This window comes from Pteronotus mesoamericanus, unplaced genomic scaffold, assembly GCF_021234165.1.
Source record: "Pteronotus mesoamericanus isolate MK-2021 breed Mesoamerican mustached bat unplaced genomic scaffold, CSHL_Meso_final contig_78, whole genome shotgun sequence".
Classification (NCBI taxonomy): Eukaryota; Metazoa; Chordata; class Mammalia; order Chiroptera; family Mormoopidae; genus Pteronotus; species Pteronotus mesoamericanus.
In genome coordinates this window covers 20,389,931-20,415,875 of record NW_026555258.1, presented here as the reverse complement: position 1 = coordinate 20,415,875, position 25,945 = coordinate 20,389,931, and the positions used below count along the sequence as shown (strand labels likewise).

Genomic DNA, 25,945 nt, shown 5'->3' with positions numbered 1-25,945 from the left:
AGAAAGTAAAATGTACCCCTTTCCCCAAATATAACTATATAAAGTCCTTCTTTTCATTGAAAATTACTAAAGGTGGAGGACGCATCTAGCTAATTTGAGTGTGGATAGCACGTTCCATTTAGTAAGTTTTAATGAATGTGTATAAAAGAATGAATGTGTAGGAAATCATATCACCTCCCTAGGCCTCAGCTGCCCCTTTGTAAAATAAGTGCATTAGATTAAGTGATCTCTGAGGTCCTTGCCAGCACTGGTAATTTATGCCAAATGACAGCCCTCAGTTTTGTCATCTGTAAAATCGGATTAATACTAGAATTTATTTCCCACGGTTGTTGAAAGGATTAAATGTGTTAATCCACACAGAGTGCTTAGAACAGCACTAAATACATACGGCTAGCATTATTATTCTACAAAAACACAGGTGGGTATCTCCCTGCAACGAGAACTATGTTAGAAAGTGGAATGCAAAGATAAAATAGAAGTTGATTATGTTATATTTGTTAAGAATGAATGAAAGTCTACAAAGTTTTAACTTCAATGTGTCTGTGAAGTTACAACTCTCTGAGAGGATGGTGAAATGCTGTCCTGCCTCCCAGTTCTGTGAATTCTCATTTCTGAACAATGATTAGTGTTAAGAATGCCACCTGTATTTTGCAGAGCAAAACAGCCTTATTACTAATGATCTTTCATTTATCTTTCAAAAGACAGAATTCAGTGTTTGCTAAAGGGATGGTTTATGGTTTGACCACAGGTGGAAGAATATAAAAATGTTAGCCAGTTTGACAATGTCTATGAAATATGTCTTCTGATTTCTACAGCAAGAAACCTGCCATAAAAATACAGTTTTATTTAGTCATTCAACAAATGTTTGCTGAATACCCACCATGTAGCAGTGTGTGTGACAACGATGAGTAACAAGAAATGATTACTCCCTGCACTAGGGAGTTAGCAGGGAGGAGGGGCCAGCAGTTAGAGTAACAGGCACAGGGAAGCCCCGTGTGCTACAGGAGCATTTGGCAGGGACCTAAACCTTCCTAGGCTAGGGGGTTGGAGGAAGAAGCATTTAAGCTGTGGCCTGAAAGATGAGCAGGAGTTGAGCAAGCACAGGAAATGGACTGAGGCTGTTTGGGCACAGACAACACGAGAGTTAAGAAAGCAAGTCTGAAGAACTGAGAGCAGTTCAGTCTTGCTGGGTCAGAACCCGTGAGAAGTGGTGACTAAAGAAGATACTGGAGGTAATCAAAGTGGCTTGTATTTCACGCTAATGGCAGTGAGAAATCATTGAAAGTTCTCAGCACAAATGTGCAAAGCTGGTAACCAGAGTAGACCCAATTCATGAAATAAGTAGCCTAACTTGAACTGTAAGCGGAGGAAAAATCCATGTATTTATTTCTTCCCTGCCAGCTACAGGGACTAGCTGAAGTCTCTCTTTAGCTTTAAATTATTTATAGCTGAACTATAATACACATTAGAGAATGAAATATAAAAATATTTGCTCTCCTATTTACAATGTGGGTGCCTGCATGCTCAATGTCTTCACTACTAAACAACCATCCTCAGCCATGGGCAGAGGGCTTAGTTTTGAGGCGACAGTAGTCAGGTGGAACCAGAGACTTGAACCAAGTATCTTCAGTTTAAATCCTACCCAGTTCCTTTGCTCCCCTGATGTCCGCTAACCTCTCCCCACCTGCAACGATTGTCCTACATCCCTCAGATGAGCTTGGTGAACTGTGTAACGTCGCAAAATCTCCATGTTTTTCATCTTTTTGTTCAGTTCCAGAAAAACTCAAAATCTCTCCTCAAATGTGGACTTACACCTCTGACATAACTTCCAGGGATGGCGATAGAAATCACAGTCTCCAGTCTGTTTCATCAAAAGACCCGCAAAGCTGGATCCAGCTTTAAAGCAATGGCGGCAAGCCAAGAGGACTCCAAAGCTCTACCGTGGAAATGCCTCCGCAGCAGAGCCACGTCCATAGACTCTTTTCTTCTAAACGGGCTGTTAACACAGATGTTAGGAACAAAGGAACCTTTGGGATCCTTTGAAAAAATAGGAAATACACTAAGTCAAAGCATTGTTATAAATGATGCTGACTGCCGATCCAGTTTACAAGTCTGAACAAGCCTGAATGGATAATCTAGGTGAATTCACTTCACGGGTCATTTCCCATTTTCCGATTTAAAAAAATCTCATCTTTAGAAAGCTTCTACTCCAAATGACACAATCTGTAAAATGTTGATTTATTATCAAAATGCTTAAAGTTTTTTATTAATATAATTTGTCTATTATATTACTATTTAATTATACTCGGTGTTTGCTGACTCTGACAACAGAATTAGCTGTAACCACAGATGAATACCTTCGTTTATAAAACACAGTGGGAGAAGAGTCCACATTCTGCTAAGAATGACCATATTTTCTACCATTAACATAATTCTACACCTTCAGGAACACTCAACTCTAACCTTTCCAACAGCAATAAAAAATGTTCTCCTGTAGCTCCTCACTAATTGAGAAGAAATTTCAAATAAATACGAACAATTTTCATATCATTGGAATCTCCCCCATTGTCCCATTAGCTGTGTAATTATCCAAAAGCACTTAAGCTTTATGGAAATTTGAAAGTTCTTCTGCCTAAAAGTTTAGTTGACGGTGTACTACGTCCATCCAATAAGGTTCTCTTTAGTAATGCTCCAAGTAAGTCTCCTGAGCTATAGTTGGAAGGGTAAAGGTTGTTTAGAGACATGATTTCTTTGTCTTTCTTGCTATGTGTTATCTGACCAAGCGGCCAAGGCTACACGGCATGTGGGTCACAAAAAGGAACCCCTCCTGAGTCTCAAATCCCATTTAGTAAGATGGCAATAGTAATTTTCATCAAGCCAACTCAGAGATGTTGTGAAATTCAAATAAGAAAACATTTGAAAGTACTTAGAAAAGTTTTGAGTTCTTTCCAAAAGTATGGGGTCATTATTAAACAATCCTCTTTGATTACAAAAGAAGCTTGTTTTTTCTTCCAAAAAGCTGAAACCATATGAGTCTTTTTTTTAAATAATAGAAGCTAAGATAATACTGCATATCCTTTAAGAATATGTATACTTTCTAATCCATTTAATCTGTTGGCTTTGCAGCTCTGATTAAGGGGTTCCCATCAATAAGTAGAAAGTTAGGGCAACAATGAGAAGCAAACAAAATGGAGAGGAGAAGGTCTGATAGGCAGCTGATGGCATAAAAATGTCTTCATACTTGTAAATACTGACAACACGCTCTGAAGCTGGTGGTGAGTCTATATCGTGTCGGGTGATAGAGCCTTAAGAAAGAAATAAAAAGGAAGGGGACAATCAAAAAAAAAAGCACAGATTTAAAATGACATATACAAACAACAGAAAAATGCAACAAAGTCTTTTTTGTTGAACATATAAGCAGTGATTATAAAGATCTGGAACCAGGTATCAAAACCGTCAGCGTTCTCTATAATTGAACCTATAGTAAAGAACATAGCAATTAGTTAAATTCATCCAAAAAGACCAGTTCTCATGAATCTGCACACCCCTTTCCAGAATAATACCGTCGGTCTCTCCATGGTGCCCAGTTTTAAGACTGCTACTTAGTACTGTATGAATGCCTTCATTTAAGGTCTCTACTGAGTTTTATCTTATTAATACCCAATGGAAAACTATATTTTGATTTCAAAGAGCTACTAATTTTTACCCTCAAATATATATTTTATATATAGATTTTAACAACTCCTGAACACACTGAACTCTGTTACAGATGGAAGGCTCTCTCACGTTGTCTCTGGTAGTCTGCCCAGGCCAGACCAGAGAGGGTGTGGTGTGCTGTGTGCTCTGTGTGTGTGTGTGTGTGTGTGCGCGCGTGCACGTGCGCTTATGTATCTTTCTGGCAGAGTGGGATGGAATGATACAGGAAGTAGGTATTTGATAAAATACCAAATAAATATTTGGACAGGAAACTTGTTTTTGACCTGATTAGAAGCAGAAAGAGAAAAAGGCTCTGTGTAAAGGCTACTTTTATAAACTGATGTTGATTAGAAGTGCCTGACCTCCTAATCCCTATGAACATCCATATGGGTATAAACCCTATGAATAATCCATATGAAACTTGGGTTAGGGAAACTAAGGCAGAAGAGTGCAGAGCAAAGTTCTATTTGCAAACAGAGCTCAGAGTGAGGCTTTTTAAGGTCCTATATGCTAGGGAAGCCATGCCGAACCTGACATGTCAATTCCCTGTCCCAGTGTCCATGCTGGCTCCTGTTAGCACAAATCAAACTCCACAGGTTGGCAAGAGATTTTTCCTCTCAACAGATCCCTCTCACCTGTCCTACCTAACCTGGTTCTTTGGTCACCTGCACAGACTCCTGGGCTTAACCAAGCAGCTTGAGTTCATGCCTGCCTTAAGGGAAATCTCATCCACACCCCGCTTCAAACTTTGACCCAAAGTTTACCACCTCTGAGGGACCTTAAGAGAATGAAAAAGGTTTGATTAATGAGAGGTTTTAGAAGGATGTTCAAGAAACAGGAAAAGCACAAGCCTGTCTATGGGGTAGGAATATGCCTGTTTTGGTTGGAGACAGTGAAAAGCACAAAAGTCCTGATCAATCTTACCAGGCAAGGTAGCAAGGCCTGAAATGGTGGCTATTATGCCGAATTTGTAAGGAGATGACCTTCTGAAGTACAGTACTTTCCAATTTGTAAGTAATTTCAAATACTTGTTTTCATTTAATGATTACAATAAGCCTAGAAAGTCAGTATCGTTACTATCCCCATTTTAGATATAAAGAAATTGGAGTTCAGGATTTAGATAAAGGCTAACTACAGCTACCAAAGGGCATACACAATGCACAAACCCAAAATTTTAGATGCCAAATCCCATCATTTTAAATGAGTTCATTCCTCCAGGCTAAGATATAATTAATGTCCCGAGGTACTGAAAGTACTCAAAGACATAACTGCAGATCCACTGTTGGTAATGTGGGAAATAAGCAAATGGGACAGATGTCACAAATCTCAAGGCATCCAAATGTTTTCCCAGATAGAAACAGGCAAAAAAAAAAAAAGGGGGGGATATGAAAACTCCAGACCCACCAGTGAAAACAACTTGAAGAAAAGAAAAAAAGGCAGATCAGTTTGGGTAGTACACAGTTGGTGAGCACACAGTAAAGAAAGGTGCAACCCCCAGGAGCCAGAAGACCTCTTACACAGTACTGCAAACAACTCACATCCATTCTTGGTCAGGCCCTAAGGCTTATCAATCTGGAGAATGCTGAAGACCCAATGTAACTTGATTTTAGCAGCCTAAAAAAGGTCTCATGATATCCTTGGGTCTTTTTTGGGGAAATGCTGAAAGAGCTTCGCCACCCAAAGTGAGGCCATCCATAGACTGACATTTGTGGGAAGCTTGTTAGAAATGCAGAGTGTCAGGCCTCACCCCAGACCTATTAAATTTCATTTCAAAAATATAGCCAGGCAGTTTCTATATTTGTTAAAATTCAAAGAGTAATGGGCTGAATTAAGGGATAATTTGGTGGATTTGTGACCATCAGGATAGTCATAACGTGAGCACTATTGATACACTTGTCAGTCTCTAGAGAAGTCTCCAGAAGCCCTTTCCTGCTCAGTATTTTGAACATGTAGAGCCATAGGAGCTAAGAGTTATCACTAACTTTGGAGTCAGACAGACCTAGGATTGAATATTAGTTCTTTCTTTAGTTAATGGTAGAGCCTTGCACAAGTTCCTTAAACTCTCTAAAATCAAGTACCTACACCTCTCAAGGATGTGGTGAGAAATAAATGGGAACATGGTGAGAATAAAAGACAGCCCGCACCCACAAAGAGCAGACAGATGATGTTTCTTTAAGCACTTAGCTCATCATACGTTACCTTGTATTGCTCTAACTCTGCAAGTGCATAGCTTGTCCACTTGTATGTCCCTATGTATGATACGTCCACTATAACCTTCTGAAGGCAAGATCATATCTCCTTTTAAAAAATATTATCCCAAGTGTTTATCACTCTCTTATCTAAGAAGTCATGAACACCAGCACAATGGTGTCTGGTGTTTAAGTCTAGTGCCAAAATATAAGCTTACCCTGAATGGCCGGACCCCAAGCAAACAGATAATACCAACTCAAATGCAGGTCGACAATTGTTTCCTCTCTGGGAACGTTCACAGGGCGCTTAAATCTGCAGGTGACTCGGTTGTTCTCAAAAACTCCTTCTTCATCTCTGGCCGGATTTCTCTGAATCTCCTTTGCCCACTGGCCTACATTATAGAAGTGCTGGATGCGGACCCTGCCATTGTCATCATGGACGCAGGCCATGACATCGTCGCCACCCTAACATGAAAAACAATGAAGAAAAATATTTTTTGCAAACTTTTCTGCTAAAAAGAAATTTCACTCAGAAACATACAGGCTCTGGCAGAAGTAACACCTGCTTGAGTGTGGTTGGTACGGTATGTGAATGTCTGGCACAAGATGGACAGCACTTTGAATATTTCACCTAAAATGTCATACGTTGTCCTTGAGTGTGATATTGTTATGTTACAGAATCACATGCTTATGATTTTGTAATAAGAGAGTTTGTAATAAAAAGGGGGCGTTATTTATGCCATACCCTGTATATTTCATTACCTCCATAATTTGAATTCCCACCCCGTAAATTACTTTCAATGTCATTAAAAAACTTTAACCAAGTGACCAAAGTTAGCATCACAATGGCTGACATCAAGTGCCTCTTGATGTGATGTTCGGAGAGGAATACATTACCAGCTATCTAATATTCTTGCCAATAACACATGAACTAAAACTAATCATGAAAGAACAATCAGACAAATCCAAATGGAAGGTCATTCTACAAAAACTAATTTGTCCCTGATAGATATGTCATAAATGTCTTAAATGACCACACGTACACAAAAAGGCTAAGAAACTCTTTCAAAGTAAACAGACTAAAGATGCATGATAACTAATAGTGTGGTGTTCCCAGAAAGAATCCTGGGTCATAAAATAAAAACTCCCATAAACAACAGCATTGGGACAATTGGGAACAGTTGCAAAATAGACAGTATATTGGATAAAACTCTGAGATCAACGTTAAACTTCCTGAATTTAATAACTGATTTAATCTCCAAAAGTTCCAGAGAAGAACAAAAATAATAACAAGTAGAAGCAGAAGAGAGATAAAACAGGTGTGGCAAAATGTTATCATTTATAAAAAAGTTCTTGAACTAGACAGTGGTCTGCACCCTGTGATTGTAATTGATGCCACTGAACTGTACACTTTATTTTTTTTTAAGATTTTATTTTTAGAGAGGGGGGAGGGAGGGAGGAAGAAAGGGAGAGAAACACTGATGTCCAAGAGGAACATTGATTGGTTGCTTCTCAACTCCCAACCGGGGACCTGGCCCACAACCCAGGCATGTGCCCTGACTGGGAATTGAACTGGCCACCCTTCCGTTTGCCAGATGATGTACAATCCACTGAGCCTCACCACTCAGGGCTTAATTGTACACTTTAAATTGTTAAAATGATGGGTTTTATATTATACACATTTTACCACACTAAAAAAGTTATTATTTGGAGACTCTAGGTGAAGTATATTATATTGTACTATCCTTGCAGCTTGTCTGTAGGTTTAAAGTTTTTTAAAAACAAGTCAAAAAATGTTAAAGTTGTTCATCAATTCTAAAAACTTACCACTCTGTGAAATATATTGATAATGGGGGAGGTCATGTGTCTACATGGGAGCAGAAGATATATAGAAATTTTCCGTACCTGCTATTTAATTTTTTTAATCCTCATATGAGGATATGTTTAGAGAGAAGGGGGAGAGAGAGAGAAACATCAATATGAGACAGAAACATTGAGCAGTTGCCTCTCGATTGCACCCCAATCAGGGATCAAACCCACAACCTAGGTATGTGCCCTGACTGGGAATCAAACCCACAACCTTTTGGTATATGGGACGATGCTCCAACCAACTATTTAGTATTGCTGTGAACCTCAAAGTTCTCTAAAAAATAAAGTCTAATATGAAAACAATGCACTATTTCAAAAAAAGTTAGAGGCTCATTGAAAGGGGTTCCATTTTGTTTTTCCAATGTATCAGGTTTTAGGAAAAAATTAATCTGTGCTTGAAATAATAGGAGAAGGAAAGAGATCTATAGTTTAAAGGCCTTTAGGCAGCAAAATGCCCAGCCTCATATTTGAATGCTCCTCACTCAACCTCCCTGCTCTGAGCCCCATAAGCTTCACAGCTGCACCATGACTGCCAACGCATTCCAGGACAGGAAGTGGTCAACTGCAATCCAAGCCACCTTCTGCGTATGGCACACACCTGCTGTTTCTCCCAACAACACTACACTACAGCAGGAGACTAGTGATGTAGATTCATAGCTACACCATCTCAGCAGTTGGACCCATTGTCGAACTTCCTGGGCTGCGAACTGATGGAGGCTCATTCTCCTGGTGACCTGTCCAAGAACAAAGCCCCTGGAGCTCTGACTGCTTGGACTGCTCTCTCGGTTTCTTCCTACCAACCACCCACAACCCATGTCCAATCCATTAGCAAAGCCTATCTGCATGACCTTCAAAACATACCCAGAATCTAAGCACGACTCGCCACCACCACTGCCGTAACCCTGAGTTGAGCTGCCCCCTTCTCACTGCCTGAGTCTCAAACAGGCCAGCGAAAAAGAAGAGGAAGAAGGGTCCTCTGGACAGAGCAGGAGCATGTGCAAAGGTGGAGAGCATAAGAAAGTCTGGCTGTTTGGGAGGCACCCTGGCACACTGAAGTGGCAAATGAGGGGGTACAGAGAAAAGAGGGGAGGATGCAGCAGAGGCACAAAGAGAAGCCGAGGCAGGAGATGGACAGCTGCCTGGGTGCCTGATGCCCTCGCTGTTCCTGGTCACCGTCCTTTCTGAGGTCCAGATGTGTTCTTGCCTGGGGGTACTGTAGAAGACTGAACTGTCAGATGCAATTCTGTAGTCCCCTAGAGTGGTATTATATACCCACACCTTTGCAGGGCCTCGTGGTGGGGGAGTGTATGGCCTTGCCCCTTCATTTTGGGCTTGGCTGCATGCCGTACTTTGGGCACTGGCTTGTTGGCAGCTACGGCATGAGCAGAGGTTTGAAATAAGCTTGGATGGCCCTTGCACTCCTGCCTCTGCCATGAAAACCATGTGCCTTGGTACCTGTTGGTTCCAGAATGCTTAGGAAAAAACCTGAATCCAACCCATGGACTGGAGCCAAGCCCAGCTGATTCTCAGCCAATCCACACACATGTGAGCAAGAAATAAGTGCTTACTATTACAAGCCATGTATTTGGGAGGCTTTTCTTGAGGCATTTCTGTAGAAATGGCAAATAAATACAGGTACCATGAAACATCTTGTCTTCTCATAACTCACCCTTCCTTCTCTGTTTAAGCTAGCTTGAATTTTTTTTTAACTTGCAACCAGAGTGCTATACTAATCTAACCATTATCCTGCTTTGATGATTTCTTTGCTTTGTGATGCTTTGCGAAAGACAATCAAATGCCAGAAATTATCTTCTCTCATTCAAAAGTGGCATGGGAGCGTAGAGAGACATAGCCATGCCCATTCTCTCAACTCTAAAGACGCACAGCAAACTAAAGAGGGGAGTAAGCTTCTGTCATGGTGTGTGTCTTACCATTTTCCTGTCTGAAGAGAATCCAACCGCTACCCAGCCATCTGTGTCTGCACTCAGCTCAAATTCCACATCAGCCCCGATCATCCGGTAGCTAAGGAAGTAGTCACAGGTCTCTGCATTACATCCTGGTTTGCCATATCTACAGGAAACATCCAAACAGGCATTACTCAAGAGGGTAAAGGGGGTCAAATACACGGTGATGGGAGGAGACACACAATGAAATACACAGATGATATATTATAGAAGTGTACACCTAAAACTTATATAATGTTATCAATTAATGTTACCCCAATAAATTTAATAAATAAAACACACTTTGCTCCATCTTCTTATTCAAAATATATTAAGAGGGCATCTCAGTATCAGGCAGGATGCTAAGCAACATTATTGAATAAATTAGATGTTTGCTCCCTGGGGTCTCAAAAACCACTTCATTTAGTTAGGAGAGGCCTCGGAGAGGATCTGCTCCACTTTACCTACAGAGAACAGGGGCCCAGAGATGGGAAGGGGCCTTCCTGAGGTTGCACACTGAGTCAGTGGTTGCAACGGGACTTGAACCTGTGCCTCCAAACTCCCAGCCAGTGTTCTACTGTACTATAGTAGTGTCTCTCAAGTATTAGTTATTACTGAATTATTTCTGAATCCATGTTAGAGGGAAAAAATTCCCTGAATTAATAATTTAGTTTTGTTAATTAAATGTATACCAATTTTTTTTTACTTTAAAATTTGCAATTAAACTAATACCAAGTTGCAAATTAAATATACATGTAAATTAAACTACAAAACCAGGAATATTTAAATTTGCAGCATTCATATGATGGATAATGTGGTTTTACTTTAAGTAAAATTCTCCTTACACGCATACGGTATGTCTGACTATGCTGTGGGGGGGTCTTTTGATTAAGCACGCTCTTACTATTCAACATGACTCACTCTCCTCTACTTTCATCTGAATACTGCCAAACCCTTGCACGTACAATGCACCAAACAAATACCCCATCTGGTATTCACTGAGCATGGATGCATCACCTGTTTATAAAATTTGCCTATTTGCTTGATTGGTACTAACACAATTACAAAATCAGACACTAAAGCATGCAGCAGTATAAGGTTATGAATACATTAGTCAGATTATGAATATATTAATATTTTAAAGTATCATTAAAATGAAGATACAAATTTATTTTATTTTGAATTTACCTGAACAATAATTTTTTAATTACAACTTTTTTGACTAGAGTTGACATTCAATATTATATTAGTTTCAAGTGCTCAGCATAACGGTAAGACATTTATATAACTTCCCAAGCGATCTCCCTGCTAAGTCTAGTACCCACCTGACACCACGCATAGTTATTATTGAACAAAATCAGTGACTCTATTCCCTAGGCTGTACTTTACATCCCCGTGACTACTTTGTAACTGCCAATTAGTACTTCTTAATTCCTTCACCTTCTTCACCCACACCCCCTGCCAGTAGGCAGTCATCCGTCTTTTCTTTGTATGAGTCCACTTCTGCTTTGAAAACACAAATTTACATTTTCTTACAGAGAACTTGTAGATCCTATAAGAGCTGACAAGCCCTCGTTTGAGGAACACTGCTTTACACCCTTTTCAGCAGGACAGAACACTGTAGCAATGGGACGGACAACCTGAACTCAGATGGATTATCTGAAGGAACAAGACACAAAACTGCCAAGTGTGTAAGGAGGGAGGCAGGGACTGGGCCACTATGCTGGCAGGTACTCTGGGCAGCCAGCGTGAGACAAAAGTTCTGGAAAACATGAACTGGGGTAAAAATGGCTAAGAAAAGCTAATGGAGGAATGAATGGGCCAGAAAACAGGTCACTCTGAAGCCACCAGGGTACTACAATTCCTTCACTTTTCAAAAATGCCCTCCAATCACCAGAATTAAACATTACTGGCCATCTTCCTTAATACTAGTGTTATTGGATTTTTTAAATTCCTTAGAAATGTCCTAGTAATCCAAAGAAAGCACAAAACCCCTATAATTCAGTTTTTCCCCTTAGATCTTGAGCACAGAACCAAAAAAAAAATCAGAGCTTCAGAGCAGTGGTCAACAAAATCTTTACTGAAGGACAATTTGTTAAAGGAAATAAAGAATTCAAAGAGAAGTCTTTTCCAACAGAACAGAGCTGATTATGGGGAGGCCCACTGTCTAAACTACTGTCCTCTAGCACCAGCCCATCATGTCTTGACAGAATACTGCTAATAATCACAAAAGGACTCACTACACCTGAGATAACAAGCTGGCTGCAATAATCAACTCTTAATGACTAGTTAGCATCATACAGAGATCATCAAGTCATGACTGTTGGAAAAGGAATTGGGTATCAGACATGTCTACCATTGCTTGTCCCATTCACACCCCCTCGAAATGAGCACAGACCTATTCTGTGTCACGTGATTCTTCATACAGCCAATTGGTTTGGAGTAGACACCTGTGCCAATGGCCGTGTAGTCAAAAATGAAGACTGTGCCAGTGTCAAGCTGCATGTTAGAGCTTAGGGCCTTTAAGACTGAAAACTGGGGTTGCCGTCAGAAACAGGCCACACCCCTGTCGAAGTTAGGAAGGGGTACAGGCCGCTGGTTGGAACGGACAGCTTGCCCTCTCGATGCTACCCTGAGAAGTGAATCACCGTCTTAGTTTTAAAGTCTTCCAATGCACAGATCTACCAACCTAAAGCATCCCTTCGTTTTTCCACAGTCATCCACTTTGATTTTGGCGAACGGGTCCACAGGAGGAGCGGTAGGGAAAGGGTACCCTGCGAGAGTAAAGGGGAACAGTGAGAACACAGAACGCTTGCAAAGTCCAATAACAACATTTCCAATGAGAATTTTTAAATATGCGTCTACTGTTTTCTATCACACACATCTAGATACATTCAGAGGCCTCGGAAAAGGGCTCTATGTTAGCCTAATCACCCTCTTCATGAGTAGGGAGTGCAGGATACACATGTTTAAACTGGGCCTTACAAGTTAACTGAGAATAACCGGTGTTCTCCTCACTTTTCAGGCATAATTTCATATAAACACTGGCACCCCGCCCCCCATACCCTGGGAGTTTAAAAATTATTGTTGTGATACAACACACATGCTCTAAGAAAAATATTAACAATGATCCATTTATATATTCAGTAGTAGAGGTTTTCCATTTATGTATGCAATAACAGAATTTTTCCATTACTGTGAACTTCCTTTTTTTGAGTTTTGTGAGAGCTTTAATAACACAAATGTTTATAGCTATAAGTTACACATGTATTGTAAACTGTATATAATGGTACAAAGTATTAACTAGATAGATGAGGAATGCATAATCACTTTGGTTCAGTGAATTCCAATAATTCAATAACTGGTTCACTTAAAAATTCATCTTCCTGGCTTAGTCTTCAATTTTCATTTTTTAGAACAGTAAATATTTGTACTGCAATCAGAGTAACGTGTTACACTTTTCAACATGCAAGTTTGTGCAGTTTTGCTCTTGACTGTATTTATAAATATTTTAAGCCGGTTTTCATCAAACAGAAGAAAAATGAAGTCTGCTTTTTCATTTCTAAATTGTAAACAGGTGTAGAGCTTTTTAAACGTTAATCTTAAAAATGTTAGCTGTTAATTGTCAGATTCTCCTTTCCAATCACATAATCTGCTCATCACAAGTCCGGGTAGGAGCATAAACATTTATCCCCAAAGTTAGGGCCACCAATACATGCTGCATTATTTCAGATTATGAGAAGTTCTACTGTGACCATGAAATAAATTGTCCAAAATTTCACTGGTAATTTAAAGAGAAAGGGCAGAATTAAATTTATCTTCGATGTTGAAAAAAATATTATAAATGTGCCCAAGTTGAATCACACTGCTGATATAACTGCTACTGAATTTCAAAAGAGGGAGATGTATTGTGTATAAAAGGTTGCTCTTATTTTAAGAATAATTTTACTTTTCCCTTCCATGATACCAATTATAATACAAAGTGTACCTTACAGCAGTTTAGTTCTCTTAACTTTTCCAGCCTTTCCAATTTTCTTCAGGCTTTTCAAAATCATTGGGCCATCTAATTTTCATTCTTCCCAAAGAAATTTAAATATGAACACTTGAAATAAATAGGTTGTAAGAAGGCAAATCAAGTGTTATTAGCTTTAAGAATAAGATAGAAACAAGCTATAATAAACAGATGTCCAAAATTATTTAGTATGTATCATTTTTTTCTTAAAGAGAGCCACCTATATTCTTTTTCAAAAAAAAAGTCAGGAATTAAACTTTTGTTTAACCTGTATGTTATTTTCCACTATAGCACATAAATTTTACAAAACTTGATGTGTGAGAAAAAAAGTGTTAGTTTCTACAAACTGGCAAACCTGGTTGTCAAATTGTTTTTATTCAAGTCAACCTGATGCACTATATTCATTGAATAAATTGCTAGTTTTAAAAGGAACAATAATTCTCTAAATACTCAACAGTAATGTCTTTATCATCAATAGTAATTATTTATATTCAATATATGACATATAATGGTATCCTTCAGAGTCATACTGTGTGTTCTGAAATCCAGTAAGTCTACTTGAAATAACTGGTAATCCTGATCCTTTCCAACAGTTTGTCCATAAAGCTTCACGTTTTAGAAACAAACAAACAAACAATGTATGTCTTGGAAGGAAGTTGTTCAGAGTTCTGGAACTTCAGGAGTTTAACAAAACTGAAGACGTGGCTACAAAAAAAATGAGCTTCTACTTTTCATTAAGCTACATATAACATTTTTATATCTCACTAAATTCTTGAAACACATTGTTTCTAACATCTGTGTATGTTTCTTGTAACATTTTTAGCATCATAATGCATTAAACCATACACTGAAGGGTAAGCCTACATTACGCTTCCAGTTGTGACAAAAATAATTTTCTCCTGGACTCTTTCCTCCATGAACAAAGGAGCCGAGCGTGATTCATCCAGTATCTTCTGCCCAGCATCGTGCCTGACACTGCCTGCTGAATAAATGACTGTCAAATGTTTTTTAAGTAAGATTTTGTTTATTTTATTCCATTAATTATCCTTTAAGAAAAAAGCCACTGAGCTGCACATTCCTGGCACACAATTATGCATTGTGGACAGTTCATTTCTACAACCCCAGACCTTGTTCACATGCTAAAATACAGCCCAGACATTTCACCACCTTTTAGTAATTGGGCCAAATGCATTACTTTTTCTAGTTTTATGCTTATTTTATGCTAAGTTCTATATCCACTTTAGTGCTATAAACTGAATCTTGCCTTGGATGAGTTTTTTGTTTCTCTCTTAACGTATATTGAGCAACTGCTAAATGCTACAAATTATGTTAAGCATCTTCACACGATGTTCTTCCTCGTATTTCTCACTACAATGCGGAGGCTTCCCCCCCCCCCAGAACATTTATCCAGGAATGCAATGACTACTTATGCTTTTAAGAGTCTACAGGTGATTGACAAAGTTAATGCCTTGTCATGTGGCTTTAGACTCAGGTTCCTCATCTTCTTCCATTTTTTCAAACATATTATCCATCCTACTTTGTAGCATCTAGACTAATACATTGGCATACAGCAGATTTCCAGCTCTACAAATGCCATCATTATTACTATTGGATGATTACTATTAAATTTTGTAAACTAGACTGAGAACTAATAACTACTGGACAAGACTGCCTCTATAAAAAGTACAGGTTTCTAGGTCCCAAATAAGAGCAAGTTCTAGAACAAAACTCACTTGTACTGAACTAGTTTTATAGTGTTGGCAAATAGCTTATTTTTTAGGGGCTCTTCAAGCACTAATTTCCCATTGTTGTAACTGGGAGCAGGTCCAGCTGCCTGCTGCTATGAAAGCCAACACTCAAGAGGCAGGTGCGGATGTAAAGGAAAGTGGTTTATTTTCAGGTGCTAGTCACCTGGAAAATGGGAAACTCATGTCTCAAAGACCATCTCGTGGGAAGGTGGGGGCTCACTTCTCAAAGCCCATCTCCACATTTCAGCAGAGGCTGAGGGTTTTATAATGAGGAAGAGGGGAACAGAACGAAGAGATCAAGGGAGGGGTTTGAAAAGTGCTCTAGGCACAGACTAGCACAGTCCATTGCGATGAGGCAAGTGAAGGTCCAGTGTGCATCATTCCGGTTTAGTCATCCTGGCTTCACGTCACCCTGGCTTCACGTCATCCCAGCTTCACGTCATCCTGGCTCCATGGCTGAAGGTCAGCAGCTCTCCTGGAACTGGGATGCTTGAAGGTTGGAGTCTGTATCTTTTGAAACTGGTTCCTAGGATTCTTAAACAAACATGCTGTTCATCTACAAGCTACATATTTGTCAGAGTCAGCCTTTATAGAAACAATGTCAAAGAAAGTTGGGGTGGTTGCTCCTGAGCTGTTTCCTTTATAACAAATCTGTACTATGAGACATTCTAGTGTGTAGCCTCTGAATTGGTAGCCAGCTGGTCTGAAATGAGGGCAGTCTTTCTGCGGAGCATGCCCTTGAACTTGTGGTAACTCTGGGTCATTAATACCAGAAATAAACTTCAGTATATCACTTGGGGTTGGCATCAGAATATAAGGAGATTTTATAATATTACAATTTTTCCCTGGAATTAAATGATCTATTTGGCATACAATAAGTCTGGACTGTGTGCCAATATTTAAGATCCTGCCAAGATGCAAAAAGCCTTTTATGTTCCCAATACCACTCTCCTAAAGCTCCTGCACTATTACCTTGTAAGATATAATTACTGAAAGTGCCTTCAGCAGAACCTGGATCTGAAGTTCAGGTTCCAGGCACAATTCCTCACTGTGCCAACAGTGCGGCCTTGCCTTGCTGTCCAAGCTGCAGACACTGGCCCGTCCTTGGCCATGCCCAAGGTCTGGGAGCACCTGAGCAGAGCAGGCTAATGTCCACTGTCCACATGTTTCTTTTTATCAGTGCGTGTGCATATAATATGCAGGGTCCAGCAGAAATAACGGCCCTTTTTTATTACAAAATCATAAGCATGTCATTCTGTAACATAACAATATCACAGTCAAGCACACCATATGACATTTTAGGTGAAATGTTCGAATTAAAACTATAAATTATTATGCCCATATTGTAATCCTACAAACCATATTCAAGCAGGTGTTATTTCTGCTGGACCCTCTATATATCTTGAAAATATGTAATTTGTGAATGTTTTTAATCTGCACAAATGACACTGTGCATTGAATCGCATCCTGTTTATTATTTCCTTTGGAAACCTATCCATATATGTTAGTGTGAGACCTGTTATTACTGCTGACAGGATAGTATTCTGTGATGTGCATATAACATTTTCTGAAATATTCTCCCAGGTTTGGACACTTAAAGTGCTTCCAGTCTTTGATTTTTCTAATAATGAAGCAATAGACATCCTTACACATTCCCTATAGACATATGCAACAGATGTTTCTTTTTCTTTTTCTTTTTCTTTTTTTAAATAAAACCTAGGGAGCAATAGCTGAAAAATCTTTAGTTCCACAAAGCTCAATGATATGGGTTTTTGGTCTTTTTATTACTTGGTCTTGGGTCTTTTTCATAAGAGTTGGTGTGTATTCCATGGAGAAATTCACTGTTGATTTCAGAAGTTGCAATTTTTTCCTCCAGTCTGCCACTGATCTTACTTTTTTCTGTGATGTTCTTTCTTGGACCAAAATCTTTAATGTAATCAAAGAAATAATTTTTCATCTTTTGGTTTGTGCATTTTTGGAGTATTGTCTAAGAGATCAATGTCCACTCTAAGGATAAGAAGATATTCTGTTACGTGTTTATTTATTACCTTTGAAGCACTACCTTTCACATTTAGATCTAACACATGTGGAATTTATTTTTTATATGGTGTGAGGTTAACAATGTTTTATTTTTTTCCCGTACATTGAATCAATTTTTCTCAACACCATTTACTAAATAATTCAACTTTTCCCGAGTGAATTATGACACCACCTCAGTAATTTACCAGATCTCATATAAACTTAGGTCTATGAATGTTAAGGGTTTTAGTTGTTTTGTTGTATTTTTGGTTTATTTGACCTTCTGTGCCTGGACCACACTATTTTAATTACTAGGCTTTATAACGTATCTTAGTATCTAGCAAGGCAATACCATCTTGGCAATTCATGAAACTTAATTTTTCCATGTAAAGTATAGTAATCAACTTGTCCAGTTCTCTCCAGAAATGCTGCTGGGTCCTTGTCCGGGATACATTAAATGTTCAGATAATTTGGAGGAGAACTGACATCCTTATATCTCTCCATTCAGTCACATCTTTTATATCCCTTAATAGTTTAAAGTTTTTCTCCATGCATGGCTGACGCAGAATTTGTTAGGAAAAATCTGGATACTTTAGATTTTTGTTGCTATTTTAAATATTACCTTGTTTTCTTTACCTTCTCTAGTTTATCATTGCTAGAAAAGAGCTTTGGGTTTACATGTGTTTATGGAAAATTTACTGCATTCTCTTGATTATATCTGTCGATTCTTATTTGTTTTCTACGTAAATGTTCATATCAAGAGAGATAAATATATACATTCACATAAAAACTTGTACACAGGTATTCACTGTAGCGTTATTCATAATAGCCAAACCCAGGAAATAAACCATACGTCCACCAATTGATGAATTGGAAACAAAATACGGTATACTTATACAACGGAATGTTACTCAGCATGAAGCATTGATGTATGTTACAACATAGATGTACCTCGCAGTCCTTTTGCTAAGTGAAAGATAAGCCACAAAACATCTCATGTTGTAGGATCCCATTTACATGAAATGTCCAGAAAAGGCAGATATTGAGACTGAAATATTAGTGGTTGCTTACAGTTGGAGTGGGGAAGAAAAGGGATGAGGGGTAATAGCTAAACTGTACAGAAGTTCTTTGGGGGAGGTAAAAATGTTCTACAATTGACTGAGGTGTTGTGTCTGGCTTCTCGCACGTAGCATAATGCTTTCAAAGTTCGCCCATGTAGTAGTGCGTGTCAGTATTTCATCCTTTTTTATGGCTAAATAATATTTCATTGTCTATCCACACCACCTTTATTTATCCATTCAACCACTGACAGACATTTGGGTTGTTTTCACTTTTGGGCTACCATGAACAATACTGTCATGAACATATGTGTACAAGTTCTGTATTATGTGGGAACTCTATGTTTAACTTTTTGAAAGAACTAACAAACTATTTTCAAAAATAGCTACACCATTTTACACTCTTATCAGCAATGTATGAAAGGTCCATGTTTGTTTTTTTAATATCCATCCTGATATAAAGTGATAGCTCGTTGAGATTTTGATTTGCTTTTTCTTAATGACTAATGATGTTGAGCCTCTTTTCATGTGCTTATTGGCTAGTAGACCCTCTTTGGAGAAATGTCTACTTAGAGCTTTTTTCCATTTTTAAATTAGGTTATCTGGTTTTTTATTGTTGTGCTGTAACTTAACTTTTTCATCTTTAGTATGTCCAGGATTATTTGCTCTTTTTTCATTCCTAATATTATTTGTCTTCTCTCTTTTTCTCTTGATAAATCTTGCCAGAACCTTATTGTGATAGTTAATTTTATGTGTCAGCTTGGCTGGGCCAGGTGCCCAGATATGTGGTCAAACGTAATTCTGGATGTTTCTGTGGGGGTGTTTCTGGATGAGATTAACATTTAACATTTAAATCGGGGTGTTTAGAGTAAAGAAGGTTGCCCTCCATCATGTGGATGGGCTTCACACACAGCTGAAGGCCTGGGTAGAATAAAAAGACTGATCTTCCCCCAAGCAAGAGGGAATGACCAGTTTTGTGGACCACAAATTTTCCACAGATGGCGCACGCGCGTGTGTGTGTGTGGGGGGGGGGTGGTTTCAAGATGATTCAAGCGCATTTCACTCGAGCTCACCTCCTGCTGTGCAGCCTGGTTCCTAACAGGCCTGGATGGGTACCTGTCCATGGCCCGGAGGTTGGGGGCTCCTGGTCCAGGCTCCGCAATATGGCCAGCTCCTCTTTTTCCCCTTACTTTGTCCATTCTCCATTTTTCATTACTGATTTTTGGATTTTTATCTGTTTTACCTTGTTTCTTTCCCGCCATTTTGGTGCTTATTTTTTTTCTTTTCTCTAAAATCAAAACTTATATGGAGACCAAATTATATTAGTTCAGGGCCAATTTTTTTTCCTTCTTTCTTTCTCTTTCCTTCTTCTCACATGTGCCCTGTAAACCCTTCCAATAACTATTCTGGTGTGGAGAACAATTAAGCCACTTTTTCCTCCCTCTAGATATTTCTATTAGACAAGAGGTACTTATTTTCTCGGTTGATTTTTTTCAGATTCTCAATATGGCTTTGTGGTTTCCATTCCTGTCTTATTCATGCATACTATCTGTTTCTTTTTTGCAATCCCTTGAGCCTGCTTTGCCATACTCCACTGGGTGGTGAACGGCTTCTCCTTTGCTATTTATTGCCTCTAATTAACTACTTGGATCACAGCCCTCAGGTATTAATTTAGTACTTGAATCCTTGATATTTTAACCAGAAATTATCTGTTCAAATCTCTGAGAGCTACTGCATCAGCCTCCTTCTCTTTCTGGACTGCCTGAGTTATTGTTTCTGCTCATCAGAGTCATATAATGAAGTAAAAATGTCATGGGACTTTGGGAAATGGAAAACTACACACACACACACACACACACACACACACACAGGCTCTTTAGCAAAGCTTTCATCATGCACTCCTCTACTCAGGAACCTGCGATTCTTAACTGCCAAGCTACTACTTCCAAACCGCTCTCCTCAAAGTCACTCATAAAAAAATACCCCATTCTGCCTGTCCCCCTGCATTGCGCATGTCAACAGGGGCCCTCCATTCCAGGCAGGCTGGACACCTTGCGCACCTTATCCATAAAGTCAATCAGCGAGTCCATACAGCTCTTTGCTATGTTCTGGCTATGTGACTTTAGCTCAGATATTTACATTTTCTGTGGGTCAGTTTTCTTAACTCTAAAGTGGAGATAGTAACAGTGCCTAACTCAGAGTATTGCTATAAAGATTAAAGTCAATATGTATTTATAAGGTGCTTAGAACAGAGCCTGGCACACAGTCAGCACTTACTAACAATTAGCTCCAATTAGTGTTATTATTGCGCTAGATTCATGGGGGATACAAAGATAAATTAGATTAGATTATTTACCTTTAAAGATATAGATTATTTTGTATACATTGTTTACCTTTAAATTATTTACCTGTTTTGTGATTGGTTTCTGTTTTATTTCCCTATCTCAGACAGTAAATGTCCATGCGCCACAACAAGGGGAAAAGTACAGTGGAAATGCCTGCATCCTGAATGTTTACAGGTAGGGTGACGAGTTATGCAGCCACATATACTACATAGTCAATGCAGGAAGAATGTATGCAGATGAAGGAAACTGTGCCCTTCCCCGAGCTTTGTTCTTCTCTCTACTGCCACTCTAACTCTTTCCCAAGATATGAAAGTCCTGGTCAGTACTCGATGGTCAGAGCCTCACTGACTGGACCGTGTTGCCTGTGGCAAGGCTCAGGGCCGGTTCCTGGACCTGGCCTGCAGACCTTAGCCGTGGGGATAAGGGAGCAGGAGGCTTCACATGGGACTTAACCCTAAGCCAACACCCAGCTCAGTTTTTCTTTTTAAAAGATTTTATTTATTTATTTTTAGAGAGAGGGGAAAGGAAGGAGAAAGAATGGGAGAGAAACATCAGTGTGTGGTTGCCCCTCGCGCACCCCCTACTGGGGACCTGGCCCATAACCCAGGCATGTGCCCTGGCTGGGAATCAAACTGGCAGCCCTTTGGTTTGCAGGCCAGCACTCAAACCACTGAGCCACACCAGCCAGGACTCAGGGTTGTGTTGTTTTTCAGAGCACCCTCAGAATAGGCTATTTACCCATAACCTGGTTTACATTCTACTGTTGTTCTGATACTATATAGATTCTGGGTCAAGAACTTCAAAATAAAGAGGTATGAGAGTGGTACGTTTCAAGCATTAAAACCTTATTCAAACTCCTAACCTTAGAGAGCAAAAAGGGTCATGGCAGGTTTGATAATGTGCTGTGGGTAAATATCCTTGCCTAGTGGCAGGGGATGGGAGAGGGAGAAAATTAGGGAAGGCTCCCTGAAAGAGGTGGCATTTGAGCTGGGACTATAAGAATGAGTAGTATAGACCAAGACAGTGGCAACCCCTAGGAATTCTGAAGACTAACATAGTTAAACCAAAACATAATTTAATTTTTTAAAAAACAAACATGTTAGCAGGTGATTAGAGACAACAGATCAGACACTGTCCAACCTCTGCCTTTGGGCCCCTTGGGCAACCTGGACACACTGGGAAAATGGCACCTGGAGGGTGGATGACCGTCAGTGGCTCTCCCACAGTGTCAGTGAGTTCTCCACCCCACCCCCGTTATTCTAATTCCCATTTGCTGATTTCCTATTACTAAGCTATCTTTCCATTAAAAACTCAGTTTCTTGGCTACTTTGACCCTGAGAAGAAGGTACCCTGCAAAAAACAAATAAGCAACCCAATCACTAGAAAAAGAAAACCTCATTTGTACCAACAGAAAGAATAGTTTAGAGGTACTATTTCCACCTCTTCATTTGCTACTTTCTGCAAAATCACTCAGGCTCCCTCCTTCCTTCTCCACTGAATCCATCCCTGGAAGATCTACCCACTTCCTCTCAGTTCCTGAACCCACCCACTATTCTGAGGCTCCATGCTGCTGGCCCTTCCTATGGCATGGGACACTGCTTCCTGACATGCTTTTTTTTCTTCACCTTCTGGCTGGGACGCCCTCTAGGACATTTCCTGGCTCTGATTCTGCCTGTTTGGCAGTTCCCTTTGAAGGTGGTGTCACTAATTATTTCTAAGGATCTTGGGAAAGTCTCCATTCAAGCCCCACAGTGCTAGAGCCCATGCCCAGGGTAATCTCATGGAGCACTGCCCCTGGAAAGGCTCACCCCACAAACATCCCGCTAGCACCCAGCAGGTGATGGTAGGACTGGCATATGAAGATGAGCGAGCTGGTCAGCAAGAAGAGTAGGAGAAGAGTAGAAGAGCTCACTGAGCTCAGTGAGAGAGCTTTCACTATCAGTGAGAGAAACAGTGGAGTGAGACAGGGTTGTAAAAGGAAGCTGGGCCAGGGAGGAAATTCTAGATGAAGGCGTTGAAGCTCCATCCAGGGAGCAGGCTGGAACCATCACAGATTTTTGAGGGTCAAGGCCGTGCTTAAGGCTGTACATGCAGAACGCATGAGGGGGGCAAGCAGGTAATCTGGGGATCTGTACACACATCACATGCCCTGCTGACTCTGCACAGCCACTTCACCCAAATGTCCTACCTACCTCTTCTGTCCCAGCAAAGTCTATACTTCCCAGCTAACTCTGCAGAGCCTTCCTATGGCTGCAGCCTACCTGATGTCCACGTTCATAAAACTGCACTACACAACAAACTTCATTCTCTCTGCAGATAAAAACTGACATAGAGCATCTGACCTTGTTCTTTGTTTGTTAGGTCCATGTGCCCAGTGAGAATATAAGCTCTCATATGCCACATCTGAGTTAACGGGTAGTGTGCTAGGCTGACTATAAACAGAATAAATGTGTATTAGATGCTTTCAGAAACAGATGGACTTTGGAATATTTATTATTTTCCAGAGTAACAGATTCTGCTTCTGCTTATTGTCCTCCCACATTCCCTGCCCCCATTCTTTACTTGTCCCTGGCCACATGGTTGCCCAGGTAAAAGACAGCCTCCCTTGCAGCTAGGTCATATAATTATGTTCTTGCCAAAGTAGTGTGAGCAGCCATGATCTGTGCAACTAGCCTAAAAGGAAACTGCTTCCTTTCTTTCTCCTTTCCTCAAGCTCAAACAAAGACATGCAAGCAACTCAAATTCCATACAGATGAGGACAAAGCCCTAGGAGATGGCGGAGCAATGAGATAGAATGACCCTAGGTCCCTGAATGACCTTGTGGATCAGAGCTGTCCCACCAGCCCAGACCAGCCAGACTCACGTGAGAGAAAAACAAACTGTCTTATTTAAGCCACTGTATATTGAAATCTCTGTTTCAGCAGTTAAGCTTCTACCCGACTAATATAGTTCCCTAAATTTATTATCTCCATCTTCCTTAATACAATAATTCCAATTTTTGAATTGGGTATTTTACTTTCCAGCTAAAAGGCTACATTTCCCAGCCTCCTTTGCACCTATGAGCGACCACATGACTAAGTCATGGCTAATGAAGTATAGGTAGAATTGTTATATGGGACTTCTGGGTAATCTTCTTATAGTCAGTGACCTTCTTCTTCCCACTTCCTCTTTTCTACTTTCTGGAAAGAGAATGTAATGGCTGGAGAGCAAACAGCCATTTTTAGATCATGAAGTTACATTCTAAGAATTGAAAAGAAGCAGAAGACCAGGACCCAGTGTCTCTGATATCTGTTCTGGGTTAGCTATTTCTAGATTTCATTACGTGACACAGAAATTTCTATCTTATTTATACTATTAATGTTTTTTTGTTGTAGGTAGTTAAATCTAACCCTAAGTAACAGATACATCCAGCATCATACTCGTTGCTGGGACACACATTTCCAACCCTAACTTTAAAAAACAAAAAAACAAACAAAACTATTCCTCTTAGTAGAAAAGAAGGAAAATCACTACTTTCCAAATTGCAGGGAAAAAAGAAGCCAGTTTCCATTTTTCTGAATAGAATCAGCTTGGGTTTTGTGCTCACTGAAGGATCTCCACAGGGAGGTCTGCGGCTGACAAACCCCCAGTCTCTGGGCTCAGCAGGCCCCAACAAGGCTGGCTCACACCAGGGGCCGTAACACTCAGGGTAACAGAAAAGAAGAAGGATGGAGGCGGGGAAGGAGATGTGACCCAGCTCTGGAGGCAGGGCAGTGAGCGCGAGCAGAACATGAAGAGCTTGCCATTGCAAATCTAGGTCAACACACACGGGGAGGAAGTCAAGCAACACCTCTCTTTAAGTCGGGATTTCTGTTTTCCACCGGCTGCTTGATCTCACACACCCCAGGCCAACGGCAGCTTTCTCCCCTAACTGTCCCACCCCCACCCCCACCCCCAACCCCTGACAGAGGTGGAAGCCAGATGCTGAAAACTGGGGGGGGAGCCCCACTTGTCCGCAGCTTCGCAGGACTTGGCTGACCACCTCCCTCTCCCAGCCTCAGTCTCCCCACCTGTAAAGAAGAAAGCGGGTGGGAAGGCGCTGACCGCTCTTCGGGTCCCTTCGCCAGGCGAATGGGGGTCTGAGCCCTGCGCTCTCCATCCGGGCCTCCGCTGTGCCAGAGCTGCCTCCATTCGCATCTTTACCGACTCTCCACCCCGGCTCTCGCTCCTGCCACCGCCCCCGCCCTCCACCCCGGGTCTCCCCTCCCGCAACCCCTGAACCTCACGCAGCCTCACCCTCCTCGGACAGGTAGCGCAAGTCGTAGAACTCCCCCGCGAACGTGCCGTAGGAGGAGTCGTGGCGCGGCACCACCTCGTCAGTGCTCGCATCTCCCCGCGCGCGGCCCCGGGGTCCCCGGCCCCCCGGGCCCGTGCCGTCGTCCGCGGGGCTGGCGGTGCAGGCGATGGGCCCGGCCAGCAGCAGCCAGAGCAGCGGCACCCACGCCCCCGGGCTCTGCCGGAGCGGCCGCGCCATCGCTGCGCACCGATCCCACAGCCAGGCCGCTCGGGCCGCAGCGGGGGCGCCGCGGGCGCGAGGCCGGGACTTCGCCGCCTCCGCCGCCGCCAGCACGCGCCGGTCCGTCCCCCGCCCGCAGCCCGCGCAGCCGCGAAGCCGCCTGCATCCGCCGCCTCCTGGCCTCGCTCTGCGCATCCTCGCTTGGGCCTGAAGCCTCCCCCCTTTTCCTACCATCCGCTCCTTCTCGCCGCACGCTCTCCTTAGCTTCCTCCGTCCTTTCCCCCAGCCTTGCCATTTCTCCTCCCCCTCCACGTGTCTCCACAGGCAGACTTGCCCCTTCTAGACTTGCTACTCAGAATGTGGTCCTCAAATCAGCCGCATCAGCATCCCCAGATTCCTTGTTAGCATCCTGACCTCACTGCAGATACATAAATCAGGGTCTGCATTTGACCAAGATCCCCAAAAGACTCCAATGTACGTTCAAGTTTAAGAAGTGCTCCCCTGGAGGGTTTACCCTTGGACACACCTTGTCAGAATTGCTGTCCTCCTCCCCCCGCCTTGTTCAAGCACT

General features: G+C 41.2%; 1 protein-coding gene across 1 annotated transcript; it reads right to left on the bottom strand.

Moving 5' to 3' along the window:
* Positions 1 to 815: 815 nt before the first annotated feature.
* FRRS1L (ferric chelate reductase 1 like) lies at positions 816 to 25,569 on the bottom strand. The gene is given in 8 exon segments (XM_054584556.1): positions 816 to 3,305; positions 6,104 to 6,350; positions 9,686 to 9,824; positions 12,387 to 12,471; positions 25,155 to 25,452; positions 25,454 to 25,513; positions 25,515 to 25,538; positions 25,540 to 25,569. Coding segments are annotated over 8 exon segments (1,056 nt in total). The 3' UTR covers positions 816 to 3,132.
* Between the last annotated feature and the right edge of the window lie 376 nt (positions 25,570 to 25,945).